Source organism: Myiozetetes cayanensis, unplaced genomic scaffold (assembly GCF_022539395.1).
Source record: "Myiozetetes cayanensis isolate MyiCay16 unplaced genomic scaffold, myiCay2020 scf21, whole genome shotgun sequence".
In the NCBI taxonomy this organism is placed as follows: domain Eukaryota; kingdom Metazoa; phylum Chordata; class Aves; order Passeriformes; family Tyrannidae; genus Myiozetetes; species Myiozetetes cayanensis.
The window spans coordinates 7983933-8002283 of record NW_026087423.1 but is presented as its reverse complement, the minus strand read 5'-3'; the positions used below and the strand labels follow the sequence as shown (position 1 = coordinate 8002283).

Below are 18351 nucleotides of genomic sequence, written 5' to 3'. Positions count from 1 at the left end.
TCTTTGCTGTGGCCACAGTTCCATCTCTGGATGCTGAATTATAACACTGGGTCAGAAAATTAAGCTCTCAGAGCTCTGACACCCTGAATTATCCCAAATGGAAGAGCAAAGGGGTGTGCAGAGGAGCCAAGCCATCCTCGCAGGGAAGGTGGATTTTTGGGGCACTTGTCCATATTAATTTATAAAAGGAGGTGGCATAATAAATGTCACCTGAATGGATCTCCAGTAAACAAGGCTTATTGGGAGTATATCATAAAAATAATATACAATTGCCTCTCAGCAGCTCCTGACTCGCTGCCCACCAGGAGGAGAAACCCCTTTGCCAGGATCCAGCTGCCGGCACGACCCTCATCCCACTAAGAGACACCCAAAAGCAGCTCCCGGCACAAATAACCTTCCCAGTGCACCGAGAGGCTCTTCTTTATGGGTGAGGGAAAGTGCTTAAAATGCTTAGAGGGAATAAACAGCTTTTAATGAAGTTACATTGCCACATAATGGGTATCATAAAATTGCCTTCATAGTGCGGGGTCCCAGGATGGCTTTTATTATCGACTGAGCAGGAATCCTGTCTGTAAAGCTCCGGCAGCTGCAGAGAGGAGAATGCAAAGTCTTCTTAAATTACCTGATTGAAATAACCGGCAAATATTCTGCTTTGCTGCTTTGTTGAAGGCAAAAGCTGCCTTTGGGGTGGTCTGTCAGACCTGGTTTGCAGCTTCTGAAGAACACAGGAGTTTCATTGCAGCAAAACAGATGTTCATCTTGTTTCTCTATCGGCTGTTTGATGAGAGATTTATTGCTCTTCTGCTGGGCTGGAGCTCCTCTGCTGCGGAGTCTATTAGGCAGCCCAGGAGCTGGCGGGGAGCCAGGGAAGCCGCGTTTTGATGAAACCCATGAAAAAGCCTCAGCTTGGAAGGCGCCAGTAATAATGCATCGGCTAGACTCGCTGGATCGGGCGATTGATTGCCGTGATTTGATTTATTGATCAATACCCTCAAATTTGGCGTCTGAGAAGCTGAACTAATCTTTAACTGCTGTGAACATCTCTGCCTGGTGGAGAATTAGAGCTGATAAGGAATGTATGAAAGGAATCTGAGCTTATCTTAATCACACAGTGCCCCGGCGCTGCCTGCGCCGGGCGGGAGGGGATGTGTGCAGAACACAATCACCAGGCAGAACAGAGCAGATCTATAAATTGATGGAATTCAAAGCCTCCAGCATCGATTACCATTATAACAAACAGTGGTGCGCTGAATGTCTGATTATTTTTAGACAAAGATTCTGTGCTCTCAGCAGCAATTTTGCTGATGCTGTCACTGTGTCAGATGTCTGTTGTTGATTGCAATTAGATGCGATACAAAAAAAAAAGAAAAATTTAAAACTATCTCTGCCTATAGTTTTATTTCCACTTATTAAATCTCCTCCTTTGTTTGCCTCCTCCTAATGTCTGCAGCTGGATGAAATATTGCATTACCAGAAGAGATCTCGTATATTCAGTTGGGTATAATCACTTTACAGATCATTGGATTATATCTGATATGGTTCAGATAATCCTGGGGAAATGTGGGACATTTACTCTGCCTCGGTTAAATAAATGTGCCCTGGTTTAGGGTTTTCAGTGTGAATCTGCATAACATTTGGGTTTCTGAAACAGGGTCTGCAGCCCTCCCGATGATCCAATTCTATTAAAGCACTAATCAATTCCCTGTGACGTCAGTCTGCTTTCCTGCTGGTCCAACGTGGATTTATTCTGTCCTTTTTAAATGGCTTCTGGAGCTGCCACAGCATGGGCTTTAATGCTCTAAGGAATGGTCACCCCCAGCAGTGGTGGGGTGTGGGCATTGGGGAGCACGGCACACCAGGTGCCACGTTTTGGTGTTCCATGTGCCAGGATCCCAAGTGCATCCACTGGTTTGAGACTTTGCAGTTTCTTTCCAGTGCCAGCACTGTGGCTGGGTGACCACTTAGGGACAGATGAGTGTCATTGGAATGGCTCTGCAGGGAAATGTGGGAACCCTCCTGAAACCCAAATGAGCTCTGGGAGCTGTGGGTCCACACAAGGATACAGAAGCACCAGGACTCGGGGTTCTCTGGGGATCCCTGCTGGTCTAGGCTGGGTTTGTCCTGCTGGATCTGGGCTCCCTCCCTGCGTCCCACACGGATGCTGGTGCAAGATATTTGGAGAATTTCACTTTTTAATTTCAGCCAAGGCAGGGGCCTCAGGTTTTGGCAGGTGGCAGAGCAGTGGCCGTGGCCCTGGCCCTGACCTGGTGGCTGGGGGGAGCAGGAGGTCTCCTCTTGAACGTGACCTCATCTTGCTCAGACATGCTTGGCTCCGGGGCTTGATGGAAAAATGCACCGCGGCGGCGCAGGAGTTCTGTGCTGCTGGCAGCTGGTGTTTTCTTTCTTTGGGAAATCTAATATATTGATTAGCTTTCTTCAGAACAGCATCAATAAAGCGTATAATGGCATGGCTGGTGCCTGCAGCGTCTCCTCCCCTGGTCTGAGCCCCCTGGAGCCGGGAAGGACCTTGGCTGCTCCGTGCCAGGCTCCATGTCCCGCTGGCTGCTCCTCCCTTTCCTGGCAGCTGTGGGCTCTGCTCTGCCCAGAGAACGTGCTTGGCTGGACACCCTGATCCTCTGCAGGGAGGTTATCCTGGGCAGCCTTCCTCCACCCCCTCCTCCTCCTTCCATCCCGTGTCTCCACGTTACCGCTGCCTCCAGCAGCTTTGGCTCAATCAGCTCCTGTAAGGAGGAACTTGACCAAACCCTGATAAATATCTCCAGGGTCTGGCTACACCATGGGGCATAGTGGGGATGTACCTGTCTTGGTCATCTCTGGGCAGCAAATGTCACCAGTGGAGCCACCATCACCAAGGGATGGGTGACTGGTACCTTGCCAGGGATGGTCCTTGCATCCCGGGTCCCTTCCAGGAGCACATGGATGCTCTGCCCGTGCCATTGTGGTCCCCAGTATGGACCCTGCCAGCTGCAACCTGGCCCATGGCACATGGATTGCTGCTCCAGCCCTGTGGTCATGGCTGGGAAAGATGGAAGGAGCCATTAAAGTGCCTAAGAGAGTTTAGAGGGTGGTTTATTGTTGTTTTTGCGGTTGTTTTTCTTTAAGCTGATTGATTACAATAATGAATGGGGCCCAGAAATCAGCCAGAGCGGCGGCTCGAGGCTGCTGGATTTAAAGTCCTGGTTGGCTTCAAACCCTCTCAACTATTTCAGCTTTCACTGGTGAAATACACACAAAACCAGCAGGATCTTATTTAGGGCTCTCCAAGCCCAGATCTGCCCCCAGATGCTGGTGTGGGTACGAGCTGGTGCCTCTGCTTGCCAAGAGCTGTTGGCTTATTTTTTTTCTCTGTGGTTCTCCGGAGAGTGAATCCATTCGGAGCAATAGCCCATTCCACCATACCTTGGCCTCATGCACCGGGTAGAGGCAGCACCAGCCAGAACTGATCCAATTTATGGATGTTTTTATTTTGTTTTCAAGCCCGATCCACATATAAGGGGATGGAGGAACATCCTGGTCCCCCACTGCCCCAGTATGGAGGTGTCCAGGCTGCCTCCCACCAGCCAGGAGCCTGGAAGGGTTTTTCTCTGCTAGCTGAGCATCCTGCAATGAGCTCATTTGAGAGAGAGATTTTCAGGGCAAATTGACAGCTGATGACTATGGGAAGATGTTTTCCAAAGGAGAAACAATTTACAATAATTAGAAATTTATAAAATGTCTTTAAACATGGTGGTAATGGGGATAAGAAAACACTTGCTGCAGTGTAATCAGTTATTAGCAGCTGATCATTTATCTCGATGGATAGTTGCTGCTGGTACAGGAGACACGTGATAAAAGGACTCTTGATTAACTAATTTGAATATCTTTGGAGAACAAATTCCGAGTTCTCTTTTTTCTCCATTGTAACGGCTCCGTACATCTGCGAGATAAACACGGAATGAATATGGAAATGAATATTATTGTGGAAGTGTAGCCCTCGAACGCTGCCACCGCCGTCCCAGCCCTGGCCTTGGGAAGCTGCCTGGGATGGATCTAATAGGGAAGGGGCCTTAATGAGGCTGTCTGGGAGGAGCTGAGGCTGCGGGATGCCAGGTGGGCTGCAGGGATGTGGGGTCCAGGAGCACAGGGCCAGGCTGGCCCCCTCCATCAGCTCCTCTTCAGCCTTCAGGAAGGAGCAGGATGGCAGAACTCCGGAGCACCGGCACATGCGATAACATCCCTGGATAGATGGCTTTTTCAAAACACAGCCTGTTCCTGGCTCCCTGGGAACGGGAATCTGATGCGCGTCTCAAATCTCTGCCCTCTGCGAGATCCCATTACGGCTCCGCTGATAACGCACTCTAAACCCTGATTCCATTTCAGATGCCGAAATCCCACGCTCGGCATCTGCGCCCTGGGCTTTGGTGGCCTTGGGGTGGGCCCTGGGGTGACCAGTGGCAGCAGGGGGGACCTACCCTTGCTCCCTCCAGCTGCCACACCACTTGCTGTGCGCCTGCGGGTGCCAGAGCAGGCAGGAGAGCACAACAAGCTTGTATTCATCTTTCCTGGCACAGCAGGCAAAGGGAGGAGGTGGCTGCTGGTGGGGGTTAAGTGGGATCTGGTCCCAGCCCTCTTGGTTTCTCCGGCAGCTCCCAGCCCTTCATGCCAGCCATCCGTGACCTCGCCGGCATTCGGGAGCCGTTCCTGCTGCCTGCGAGTTATTCATCGTCCTCAGCCACTAATGGACTCCATTCAACTGCTTCTCCCTCGCCCCCCCCCTCCCAAATGTTGTGATTCATGTAGTGGCTGGAAGCAGATTCCTTTTGGCAGCAAGAGCCCCAGATATTTTATATTTATGCATCATTTTCTTCCTAGAATCTCATTTTTTTCCCTTTTCTCATCTCTCTCTTCTCTCTTCGGCTCCATCCATGCCCAGACCAGGTCGTGGCTCCAGCTCCACTACCCACCATGGTGGTGAGGGCTGGGGGGGTTGGATACATCCCTTCCTGTGGGGATGGGAAGGGGATTCTTGGAGGTGCTGGCACTGCTCCTTCTCAGCTGTATTTACTGCAGTGAGGAGCAAAGTCCACGTAGCTGGATGCAGTTTACAGGTAATTAAACTCAGCTTGGTGAGGATTTAAACATTAATATTGATGCTAAAGTTTTTAATAAAATATAGGGAGAGAGAGAAAGAGGTATCGATTCCTAAAGGCTTTTTGTTTTTTCTTTTCTCTGGTTTTATTGTCACAGGGAAGGGCTGATGTGTTGGTGAAGGTGAAATTAGGGTGTCCTGTGCTGGCACGGGAGCCTGCAGATGGGGACAGATGTGATCCCAGAAGGACCAGTTGGGGGAGACTTAGGAAAATGCATTTGGGATTGATACATATAGCGAGGCTGTTCCTGACCTGATCCTCCTGGGCATCCTCTGGTGGGCACAGGCTTGGGGACAGCATCCTCTTCTTGGGAATGGTGCTGAGCTTCCAAGGTTTCCCTGTGTGCTGCTGCATCCCGTGTGTTGCCCTCCATCGTGGCTGGAACGTGGCACAACCCCTTTGACCGCGCCATGGTCTGTGTGTCCCATCTGTGCCCCTGGCATCGCTCCCTTTTCCAGCGTGGTCCTGGTGGGTCTGGAATGGGGGTCCTTGAGATCCCCTGGTCTCGCTGTGCCACTGGGGTCATCGAAACCTTCCCATTCCACGTTCCTGTGCTGCACCAGAGCCGTTAAAAAGATGCTGACGGCCGTTTTTCACTCCCTGCTTCTCTGTATACACACAGGACCCGGCTTTATCTGCTTTCTCGCCAATATTTTTTTATATAACAGTGAAATATTTATATTGTCCAATAAAAGGCAGTAACTTGCAATCTCACACAAATTCATCGGAGACCGGGAGCTCCGTTGTCTGAATTTTCCACCCGGCAGTGACCCCTGGTAATTGGCTCCATACATCTTTGGCATCATGGATTTACATATGGGGAGGGGGTGATTGATGGTCGGGGTCACCCACAGGGGGTGGCAGGGGGTGGTGGTGACCCTCCTACACTGGGTCTCCTGCCCCACATCCCACTGTGGCACGGCCCGGTGGGTTTTTGGTGGTGCCAGGGAGGAAGGAGCCAAATCCCTCAGGATCCAGGCAGCCACTGCTTAAATCCCACAGCACCGGGATGCAGGGCTGGCTCCGTGGGGGTCCCAGCCCTGAGGTTTTGGTGGGACATGAGGGTGGAGCAAACTGCGGGTCCTGCAGGCAGGACCAGCCACTGATCCTTGTGGGAGAAGCTCCTTCTCTGGCAAAGCAAATTTGCCCCAAAAGTGCCCATTTTGGGAGCTGGGCAAGTTGGGGATGGGATTGAATCGCCGGAGCTCGGGGCCCAGCTGAGCCCCAGCAGACACCTCCTGACCTCCAGCACCGGCACCTCGGCCCCCAATTTATCAAAAATCAATTAATAACCACTCCCCTACTCAGGTTTGACGGTGTCTGTGTCTTCCCACCGACTGCAGGGCAGCAATTAGACTCTGTCTAATGAGGTTTCCGTAGTGGGAATACGTCCTTTCACCAGGTCTCCACATCAGACAAAGCCTTTGCCACAGTTTATGGTGCCAGCCTAAATTTTTTTCCAGCTGTTTTCCCCACAGTACAACCTGGGTAAGCACCGGGATATCCCCAGGCTGCAGGATTTACCAGGCAGCGCCCCAGAGGTCGCTTCCCACCGCATCAACCCCATCATTTTTTACTCTCTTCTCTTTTTCCTACATTCCACCAAAATTAAAAAGCCATCTATATCTTAAAAACCTTATTTATGAACACTTAAGCGTAAGTAAGTCAGCGTTGGACGGCTTCCCTCCCCGCTGATGGATGGAATCTGGCACCGGGGTGGACCGGGAGGGAAATCTGGCAATACAATATGCTGTGCTTGACTATTTTGACACTCGGAGTGCGATGTTTTTTTTACAGTTACTGATGAGCTTATGGCACTGCTCCTTTTGGAGAAGCGAGGAGGAGGCTGGGGCTGAGAATATTGATTAGCGAGCTCCTGATTATCTCAACAACCCTCTCTGCTTGCCTTTTCTTTTGCAGGGAATACAGAATTTCTTCAATTATTCATATAAACCCCCTCGTCGATGCTGCCAACGCAACACGGAGCAAAGCCAGTCTGGGGGAATCATATTCCTCCAATTTCAAACCCCAACCCTCCTAAACCACCTTGATTTTATTTATTTTTTTCCCCCTCCACCTTTTGTTTTTTGTTTTATTCCAGAAGGAGCTTGATGCTTTTCCTTCATAGGAAAGGGGAAAAAGGTGGAGTCTCATAAACATTTAATTGAACTCAGCTGGGAATTTGAGAAAAACGCACCTGAGGTGCAGGAAATTTGCTGGTAGGGAATTAGCTCAGCAGGATGGTGGATTTCCCTCCCCAGCAACAAGATTTTTGGGATCTCTAGATATAAGTGACTGACAGAAGGGAAGCTAATTAGCCACAAAGACAAATTTGAGCCCCAAACCTTGGGATTTGGGTGGTTCTGGTTCTGGCTGCTTCTGGTTGGATGGGCAGAGCTGGGGGAAAAGGTCTTCCTGGGGGATGCAGCATCCTCCTGGGTGTGGTATCCACCTGGATGCATCCTTGGCAGCAAGGGAGGAAACTTTGGGTTGTGAGGCGTTTATAAAAAGCAACCGCCGAGCGCTCGGCGCGGAGCTGCTGGCACCCAACTCACAGCCCAGATGGGGGGAGATGGGTTGTTTGTTAAAAAAAATGAATTAAAAAAAGACGAGAAAGGGAGGGGGGGAGGAGGAGAAAAAAAAAAAGAGCAACTCTAAAATAGCTTTTCTTGGAGGCTGTGTGGGATGGGGTGTTTCTGCCAGCCTGGGAGGGTGGGAGGGAAAGCTGGCAGCGGTAGTGGGAACGCTCAAAGGAGAGGTGGGCAGGGGAGCAGGACCTGCTCTCACCCCCCCAGGGTCCTGGGGGTGATCCCAGTCCCTTCCCAAAGCATCAGCTGTTGGGGGGTTGAAATGTGGAGAGCCCTGGGTGAGACAGACTGGACGTGGCATGGTGTGGCCAAGGTAGGAGGTCACTGTTCCCAGCCCCTGAGGGGTTTCTGCAGCTGATAAAATCCGTCTGCTTTGGCTCCCTGACCGGTCCTTGTGCCTTGTAGGTGGGGTGGGCAGGGCCCTGCTGCCAGTGAGCTCCCTGATGTCCCCTGCAGGACTCTGGGGATGGTGGTCCTGCCTGGAGAGCTTCCAGGCAAGGGAAGGAGCGGAGGAGGTGTGCTGTGGAGTGGCCAGGAGATGCCAAGGTGTGGCTTGGAGATGCCAAGGTCTGTCCAGGAGGTGCCATGGTGTAGCTGGGAGATGCCACGATGTCAGGAGGTGCTGTGGCATGACTGGGAGGGACAATGGCATGACCAGGAGATGCCATGCTGTGACCAGGAGATGCCATGCTGTGACCAGGAGATGCCATGCTGTGACCAGGCAGTAGCACAGCAGATGCTGTGGCGTGTCCAGGGTCTCCCAGATTAGGTTGCAGTGGGGAATCTGAGGAGGAGCTGAGCACCAGGGTGGGACAACAAGGTCCCATCCTACCACACTGGCACAGAAGGCATCCCACTCCTCCATCCTCCATCCTGCCCCAGGTGCTGCACATCCCTGGAGGCTCCCCAGATGCCTTGGCTTTGGTCCCTGATGATGCCCTCAAGAGTCACGTGGCACTTCAGGACACCTCTTTTCTCCCTGGCAATTTAATGCTCTCTTCAGGGGCTGCTTCCTCTGCTCCTCTAATGTGCTTGGATGGAAATCCCCGGAGAGCTGCCGGTATTCCGAGCTCGCCGGCAGCGACACATTAGGATCTGTCATCTGCTGAGCATTACCTGGTTTTAAATCTGTCTCTTTGGAGCTCTGGAGCTGCATAAGAAAATATTAAAGTAAACAATAAGTGGATTTACACAAATGTGACTGATTTCCATATTTTTCATCACTTCATTTTATTACTGGGTTTACGGATATGCTCATTTATTTATAGGGCAATCCAGTATTGATTCATTCCGATGCTCTGTGCATAAACACATAAAAGAGAGTGATAACAATAGGAATACATTTTCAGTCTTTTAAATACTGCATTTTTTCCAATAGTCTTCATTAGATCCGCTGCAGGAATATGAGCAATGTCCTTCGGGAAGCCCAGCCGGCCCCTCCACCCAAGTGGCTCTGGATTTATGGGGGTGTGAGGGAAAGCAGGATGTCATTCCCAGCACGGCAGCAGCTGCTTCCCCAGCTCTGCCACCTTCCTCCCTCCTGGGAATTTTTTTCTTTGGAGGATTTTACTCCAAAAGGTGGATTCTGCTCCCCTGAGGTTGGGATTCTGGGAGGAGCAGGATGGACACCAGAGTGCTGCTCCTGGAGCCAGGCTCACTGGGGCTCAGGACTCTGTTCTCCCCCTTTTCCCCTTTTCTTCTTCCTTTCCCTTACCTTTTTCTCTCCTTCCTTCCTTTTCCCTTCCTTTTTTCCTTCTCTTTTCAAATAATTTTTCCTTTTTCTTCCCTTTCATCTTTTTCTTCTCTCTTTTCTCTTTCCACTTTTTCCTCTCTCCCCTCTCTTCTATTTTTCCTCTTCCCCCCTCCACCTCTTTTCTCCTCTGTTGCCTTCTTTCTCCCTTTTCCCTTCTTTTCCCTTTCTCCCTCTTTCCCCCTCTTTGTCCTTTGTTTCCTCTCTTTTCTCTTTCTGCTCCCCCCCCTTTCTTCCTCTTCCCCCTTTCCTCCCTTTTTTCTCCTTTTCTCCCCTCCTTTCCCCTTTTTTCCTTTTTCATCCCTTCCCTCTCCTTTTCCCCTTTTTTTCCTCTTTTCCCCCCTTTTGTTCAAATTTTGAAAATCTGCACCCACTCCTATCATATTTTTCCCCTTCAAATCCCGCTTTTCCTCTCTCCCCACGAATATCCACCAGGGAGGGCCAAGTGCTGCATCACAGGAAGGAGCCCACAAAAGTGGGCTGATGATGGGCAAACATTCTCCCTCTAAATGGGGAGGAAAAAAGGGGGAAAAAGATAATTTTTAAATATTCATCTGGGGGAGGGATGGATGGGCCATTTCTCTGCTATTCCCAAATACACCTCCTATATATTTCGGCTCCTATATAATTTTTTCCTCCAGGAAGGAATAGCAGGACCAGGAGAATAAATTATAACCAGGGAGGATAAACCCAGCTTTTATTCCCCCCGCTTTATCAGCTAAAGGGCAGCTCCTTTCTCTCCCCAAAAGCAGTTTAATGGCAACAGCTTGAGAGGGACAAAGTTTGAATATCCTTGTGCCAGAGAAAAGAGCAGAGCGAAAGCCCTGCTAATTACAAAAGTTGCTTTATGAAAGATAATTCAAAGCAATAATTTAGCAAACATAATCAAGTAGCGCAGATGGGGATTTTGATGAATAGTTTGCAACATGCAATTAGCAGCTCTTGCAGTTACATATCATTAACCCTCAGAGCACAAAAATTATTTTCTCATTATTAGATGAAAAGGTAAAATTAAGCTGACTAGACAGTAAAGGAACAAACTACAATTAATTACCTTCATTTATTACAGTCATTATTTTAAACTTATTTTTTTTTTAACTCTGATAGATAGATGAAAACATCTAAATTAAAAGTTTTGTTCTGCTAAATGGGAGGTGAAACTTTGCGATGCTCGGGGTGCGGGGCCATCCTGACTCCATCCCAGCTCCATCCCAAATCCAGGGACCATTGGGAACCCCCTCATCACCCCACATCATCCATGCCAGGGAGGCAGAGCCTGAGCATCCCTGCCTGTATCCTCTGCCCAGGAAATTTTGTATATTTTTGCAGGAAAATACATTTCCAGGAACCTCATTTTCCAGGAAAACTTTTTTTTTTCCAGGGAAAATAATTTGGGGGGCTTGTAAGAAATCCGGCCTTGCTGGGAATTAACCTGCCCAGGTGGCACTTTCTCCTGGTGATGGTCAGGAATCAGCCTGGTCCTCGTTGGGTTGGATGCTGAAGACTTTGGTTTTGGGGTGTGCGTTGGTGGCAGATGGTTTGGAGTTGCCAACTGTCAGCAAACGCACTAAAAAAATAGATTCAGGGGAAAAAAATAGAAAAAAAAAAATTAAGGAAAGAACCAACTGAAGCAGTCAGTGAAAAATGTGGATTCAATTATGGTGCTGAGGGTGGTAAAATAAGCGTGAAATATTTCCCCTGGTGCTGATTTGGGGGGGTCAGGCCAAGAAATCCTGCAGGGCAGAGCAAGGGAAGAACTTGGGCACCTTCTCCTGGAGCCGACAGTGTCGGGATGCTGTGGAAAACAGGGGGAAAAAAATAACCTAGTGAGCTGAACGTTGTCTGCCTCTGCTCCCAAGAACTTTGCCAAAGCACCGTTGAACTTGTCAGGAATTATTACAACAAAATTAAGAACCAGCAGCAATTTTCCTGCGTTCGGGATCCCGTGCTTTAAAAAGTAAATTATTAATGCTTTTTTTTTTTCCTTTTAAGCAGTTATTTGCAGCAGTCTCGGTGTATTTCTCATTAGAAATAACATCATCTGAAGAACTTATATTGATTCTTTTTTTTTCTTTTCTTTTTCTTTTTTTTTTTTTTTTTTTTTTAATCTCCAAATCATGGACGTGAACAACATATTTCTGTGATGTTCCCTTTAACTAGAATTCTCAGGCTTTATTTTTATATTATTATTGATCTTCCTGACGTGGATTGCTTTTTGGCCTTGTGAAAACGTCGGGAACTGCTCCTGCCTTTGGAGGAGTTGGTGGGTGGGGGTGGAAGCAGGGGGTGCAGTGGGGCTGTGGCTGTGTGTGATGGGTTTGGCCACGTGTGATGGGTCTGTGTGGGTGTGCAGTGGGTTTGTGCGTGTCCAGTGAATGTGTGATGTGTCTGTGGGTGCGTGTGATGGTTTTGTGCATGCGATGGGTTTGTGTGTGCAGTGAGCTTGTGCGTGGGGGCACGATGGGTCTGTGGGTGTGCACTGAGGTTGGACGTGTGTGCAGTGGGTTTGCACGTGTGTGTTGGGCCTGTGAGTGTGTGTACAACGTGTTTGTGTGGGTGTGGTGTGTTTGTGTGGGTGTGCAAGGGGTCTGTATGTGTGTGGTGGGTTTGTGAGGTGGGTTTGTGGGTGTCTGCAATGGGTTTGTGGGTGTTTGTGCTGGATCTGTGGGTGCATGATGGGTTTGTGGGTGCACAGTGAGTCTGTGGGTGTGTGTGATGGACCTGTGGGCACATGATGGGTTTGTGGGTGCACAGTGAGTCTGTGGGTACACAGTGAGTCTGTGGGTGTGTGTGATGGATCTGTGGGTGCATGATGGGTTTGTGGGTGCACGGCAGGTCTGAGCACACCCATGATGGACTTAAGGTGTCAGTCGAGCACGAAACACTTGAGAGGCACCAAAGGACCCCAACATCCCAATCACCCAGATCTCTCCTGGGACAGCAGCTCCTTCCCAGTCTCCCCCCGCCTCTTGCCACCCTCCCGCTCTCCCCGACTTCTTTACACATCAGCAAAAAAAAAAAAAAAAAAAAAAGCGAGGAAAATAGCGAAGGCTTGAATTAATTTTTTCATCAGTTTTCTTCAACATTTGGGGTCTCTGCTGCCGCTTTCTCCCCCGGCAGCTGTTCCTCTGCGCTGAAAAAGAGCTCATTTGTGGTTTACTGCCACCAGTATTTAGATGGAAATAACCCACTACTTATCCTGCACTTGATCTCATGGATATAAGAATAAACTCACCGCCGGTGCGATGCAAATCCCGCGCCTCTGGAGCGGGGACGCTCAGACGGTCGGTCCTCGCCGCCGCGCCGGGAGGAGCACCGGCTGCGCCGGGGGAGTTTTACCGTTTTGTCAGTCAATTATAATAATATTTCTGCTTCCAAATGTTTGAAAAAGTTGGCTTCGGAAGGTATAATCATGGCACAGAGGCCAGCCTGACAATAGTAATTAATTAGGCTATTACGCATTCTGCAGTGATAATTGCTTTGCTGGAAAGTCACCAGCCATGAAAAGGACCCGGCGCGTAAATGTAATTTATCAGGCGGCGGCGATCCCGCGATGCTGCCGGGCCTCACCTTGAGCCTGCGGATGCTGCGGAGGGAGACGGAGGGGGGGAAAAATGGGAATTAAGAGTCCATCGATACGTGATGCGGAGGCAGAGCTCGCTGCCGGCGCCTCTGTGGGCAGAGGGAGAATGTGATGCATTTGCACCGCGGGGATTTGGGGAACAGGGATGATGCCATCCTGACCCCACGGAGCCAGGGCTGCTTCCAGGGGTGCTCAGCTCCCCTCATTCTTTCCATTTTCTCCTCTCTTTAGCGGGGCGCTGGTGGTGTCGCCCTCTTGGATGCGGGCGTGGGGTTTGGTACCTGCTTCTCAACAAAGCAGGGATTTAGGGTTTTTAATTGCAAAACCTTGATTTTAGGACTGATGTGGGCTTTTCCCAGGTGTTCAGAAATAACAGCAGTTTCAGGGTTGGGGTGAGCTATCCCTGTGTGGGGCTCGGAGCTGCTCTGGCAGGAATCTCCTGTGGCATTTGAGTAAATTATCCCCATCTGGAAAAGATCACTGAAAATGTTACGCATCTTTTTTCCACTGACATTTCCTTCAAGTTTAGTGGGACTCTTGGAGAGCCATGTGGGTGCCTGGCTTGTCATCCTGCTGATTGCCCACACTGGTGATGCCTTGGCACCAACATGGGCTGGAATGTGCCGGCCTGAGCTGGAGCCCAGGGCAGGGGGATGGGGCAGGAGCTGGGCTGGTGAAATGGTCGCTTGATTTGGAGTTTGGGCCATCTCCTTACCCCTGGCACGGGTTAGGGATGCCCAGGGAGCAGGCAGAGGTGATGGAGAGGGAATGGGGAACATCTGGGCTGGATCTTTGTTCTGCACCCTTTGGTTGATGCTGTCTCAGGGGAGATGAAGCTCTTCAGAGCAGCTCGGGCAGGTCCAGGCATTCCCCTCAGCCCTTGGCAGAGCTGTGCCCATGGGCTGTACCACTGCCCTGTAAAGTCCAAAGGGTTTGGGAAGTGTGGGTCACCCAGGACCGATGCCATAAGCACTGTGGTGTCTCCACATCCTGACAGCCCCCCCCATCTGGGCTCCCTGTGCCACCTCAATGCCACGTGCCACCGGCAAACCCGGCGGGCACAAAGCTGTCCTGCTCCACCACGAGGGCTGTGCCTCCCGCTGGCTCCTCTCTGCCTTCCTCCTCCCTTCCCCACGTTATTATTATGATTTTAAAGCACCCTGAAGCCAAGCATTTTTGCAGAACGCCAGAGAAAAGCCCCCAGATTCCTCCTCTGCTGGAAACGCGGCGCTGAGAAAGTAGGTTTGTGTACGAGCCGCTATAAAAAGCCCGGCTTATACAATTTTAACAATAGAAAAATGATCTTTGTGCTCCAGTGCCTGCGAGCTCGGGAGGAGAAGGCGGTTTGCTCAGGTGGCTGCTGGATTACAAATGAGCCGTTTGCTTTGGGTTGGAATGACAAGCGATGGCAGTCCAGGCTGGCGGGGCGAGCCGGGAACTCCGCTGGCATGGAGGAGGGAAAAGATGCTCCGGTGTGGGAGCTGCCACTGGGCTAAGGCACGAAGTTCAGGCTTTGTTTCGTAATTAGCCCATCAGTGGCTTAAGAGTGGTTTAATTGACTGTTCCGCTGTTGTGTGTCTGCTGGGTGGGCACCTTTTCCTCCACCCAGTTTGGCACCAACTGGACATTTTCCTCTGGGAATGGGTTACCTCCATCCCCCATGCCTGTGACCAGGCAGCAGGGACACAGAGGTCTGTGCATCCCACCGGTGCCCCATCCTGGATGGGAGGGGTAACAAGGGGACCCAGTGGGCAGCAGCCCCTGCCCCAAGGTGTCATTGTGCCTTGAAAAATTAAAGGTAGTAAATGATTCATGCTCATAAATGTTGAATGGGAACACGCAGCAGATTAATATGTTGTTGGGTTATTAGGGCTGTGCTGTGCCATCCCCCCACCACCCGGCTGGTGTCAGAGTCACCAGCACCCCAACAGCCCAGGGGGACAGGGGCAGGAGCAAGAGGAGATATCCCAGTCCCAGTGTGAGCATCACTTGCACCCACAGCACCGTTCTGGGAGGGTGGCTGGGGAGGGCCGTGTGCCGGATCCAGCCCGGTGAGCACAACAACGGCCAGGCTTCTTTATTTCTTATTTAAGCGCCGACATTAAATTATAATTTTCATTTACTCAGAGCACATCAATGATTTAGGGCGACGTGACATGGCAGCGGCATGAGGAGTTTAGCCAAAGGCAGTGAGCGGTTGCTCAGGGCACGGAGGGGACACGGAGCCATGCCGGGTGGGGGGGACACACCCGTGTGCCGGTGTTGGTGGCGCCGGTCCCGTTGGCTCGGCAGAGCCGGTTCCTTCCTCCGAGCCCATCCCTGACCCATTTATCCGTCTCCCTGCAGGTGATTGCACTTAGTAAGAGAAGCAAGGAGGCTGAGACGGCTTTCCTGAGCGTTTACAAGCAGTTGCTGGAAGCTCCAGGTAAGCAGCGCGGTGGCGACCTGGCTGCCTAACGAGTCGCGCGCCGGCGCCGGTGCCGAGAGGAGCCAGCGAGGACCGCGGCACCCGTCCCCGGCGTGGCCGGCGCATGGTGCTCTGGAGATCCCAGCCGAAGAGAGGAGAGGAAGCAGCTTTTGCCATCGCTGTGTTTCAGCCCCTGAGCCAAATGCATCTTGACATTAGGAAAGGAATACATTTGCTCAGCCCGTGTAGTAACACTGCGGCTATTCCCAGTTGTCTTTTTGATGGTAAGTTAACCCAAGCGCCAGCACGAGCCACGGGGACAGCCTTGAAGTCATTGCTTGAAGTCTTGGGAGGGGGAAACTGAGGCACGGGGCAGCCCTGAGGTTTGTGTTGGCAGAGCTGGTGCCAGGGACAAGTGAGGGGCATGGACCCCCCTCCTGCTGCTCCCCACTTTGTGCGGGTTTGTTTGTGCCAGGCACGGAGTGTCCCCCGGCGCGGCGGGGACAGAGAGCTGCAAACGACTGAAGATGCACGGAAAAGGCTCCTGCAGGGCCACTAATTCATTTTCCAGACATTTAGGAATAACAAAATGTTTTAATGATTTCTTAGGGGAATTAGGGAGACATATTTTTGTCCTCATTAAATTTTCTCCTGTGCTACAAGAACCAAATGTCAGCTCGGTTTCCAGAACCCAGTTATCTTCCCTCCCCACCTCCCCGCGCTCTCCCACCGCGCTCTTCCTGCTCACACACGCCTGCACACGGATGAACACGCATGCACACCCCAAAACTGCTTCCCTGTGGTCTCTGCACTCCTCCTCCTCCTCCTCCTCCTCCTCCTCCTTGTCTTCTCCTCTCTGTTCTCCACAGCAGCATCTCTTGCTCCCCTCCTGCTCCCCAAATCCTCCCGCCCACGGTTCATCCCTGTCTGTTCCGTGTCCGTGTGTCTCTCGACAGGCGAACTCTTTGTGGAACACTTTCCAAGCACCACATAAGTCCTGATTCGACATTTTTTGCTTTGAATGGCTGCTGTCAACACAAATCTCTGGCAGAGACTGTAACAGAGCCTGATTGCTCAGCAAGTATTTTGATAAGTGAGCTGGCTGTGTGTCTGTAATTACGGGAGAAAACCGTAAATCTTTTGGATATTGTTCACACAGATGTGGCGTGAAGGGAAGGGGGGGAAGCAGTAAAATGTGTTAAAAGCATAATTAATGTCATTGTTGTTGGGGATGATTTGATTTAAGGCTGACTTTGACTCGTGGAGGGATTCGCAGGGTGCTGGTGGATGTGTTTGAGCAGGTTGGGATGGGGTGGTGGAGGAGATGCTGCCCTGATGGAAGAGGTGACAGCACCGTGGAGGTACCATGGATGCACCATGGGTGTCCCGTGGCTGCACCACGAGTGCCCCGTGCTCCTCTTGCTCCTCTTGCCCCGTGCTCCAGGCAGCAGCATGGAGCAGATGTCACCCTCACCCCCTGACCTCCACCCAAAGCTGGGTCAAGTGGCCCTGGCACAGGGATGAGCTGGTGACCCTCTGGGATACAGATGCTCCCTGGAACTGTGCCTGCTGAGAGAAGGTGATGAGCACCCAGAACTCCTCATGTCCCATCCTGTCATCACACAGGTGCCTCAAGCAGCTCCAGTGCCCACAGAGAGAGCCCTTCCGGCTCAGGGAAAGATCCCCAACCCTACTCCCCTTGGGGACAACAGGGGGGACCTCTGTCCACTCCCTGTCGCTGTTAGAGAGTGTCCAAAGGAGGACCATGGAGATGGGGAAGGGCCTGGAGGAGAAGCCACATGAGCAGTGGCTGAGGGCGCTTGGTTTATTCAGCTGGAGAAGAGGAGACTGAGGGAAGACCTCATCCTAAACCACAGCTTGCTCACGAGGGGCAGTGGGGGAGCAGGCACCGATCCCTGCTCTTTGTGAGCAGCAGCAGGACCCAGGGAATGTCTGGAGCTGTGTCAGGGGAGGGTCAGGTTGGATCTCAGGCAAAGGTTAAATATAAAAGGTTTTCTTCCCCCAGAGTGTGGTCGGGCACTGAACAGGCTCCCCAGGGAATGGTCTTAGCCCCAAGGCTGCCAGAGCTCCAGGAGCATTTGGACAGTACTCTCAGGGACAGGGGGGATTGTTAGGGCAGGGGCCAGGAGTTGGGCTGGGTGATCCTTGTGGTCCACTCCAACTCAGGATATTCTGTGATTCTGTGATCCTGCTGCAGCACTGCCGGTGCCACTAAAGGATGGCCAATGACGCCAGCTAGTGGCAGCACTTATTTTTGTATATATATTTATTATTTATTTATTTGTTCGAGATATATATTTTTAAAAATGCATATACATGGGGAGTGAGGATACGGATAGATAGGTAAGTGTGCTGGGCAGGGCCACACTGCTTCCCACAGGAGCTGGCTGTGCCACTGGTGGGTGATGCCACACCGTGGCCCTGGAGTGTGTGGTGCCCCAAGGTCCTGTTTTGGCAGATGTGTCTCCCATGTCACCCATCTGTGCCAGTGGTGAGTCACCATTGCAGCAGTGTCAGGTCTAACCTGTCCCAGTGGGGGATGTGATCCCTGGAGGAAGGAACTGTCCACTGCACTGTGGGCAGTGCCCTGAGCTCCTGCATGACTCGGAGTGTGATGAAAGTACGTGGCATCCATGGCAGATGATGTGCTTGGTTTTGAGGGTATCCTCGCTCCAGCCCTGCAACAGGAGGGTTTGTTCACTGGCAGCACAAGCCATGGCATGAGCTTGACAGGAGCATGGCATGAGCTTGGCATGAGCATGGCATGAGTTTTGTACTCAGTCCCAGCACCCTTTTTTGTACCCAGTCCCAGCACCCTTTTGGTGCACCCAATATCTCACACAGTCTCAGAG

At 51.3% G+C, this 18351-nt stretch overlaps 1 protein-coding gene across 8 annotated transcripts in view; it reads left to right on the top strand.

Moving 5' to 3' along the window:
* Positions 1–18351, top strand: part of CUX2 (cut like homeobox 2) — a 65802-nt gene that overhangs the window by 33288 nt on the left and 14163 nt on the right. For 4 of the 8 annotated variants that reach the window (XM_050318540.1, XM_050318547.1, XM_050318545.1 and 1 more), the window contains exon 2: positions 15418–15496. In XM_050318540.1, coding sequence (XP_050174497.1) covers positions 15418–15496 — 79 coding nt within the window. Of the gene's footprint in view, positions 1–15417; positions 15497–15533; positions 15763–18351 lie in introns of those variants that run through there. The other 4 variants (XM_050318544.1, XM_050318539.1, XM_050318543.1 and 1 more) reach the window with 2 other exon arrangements.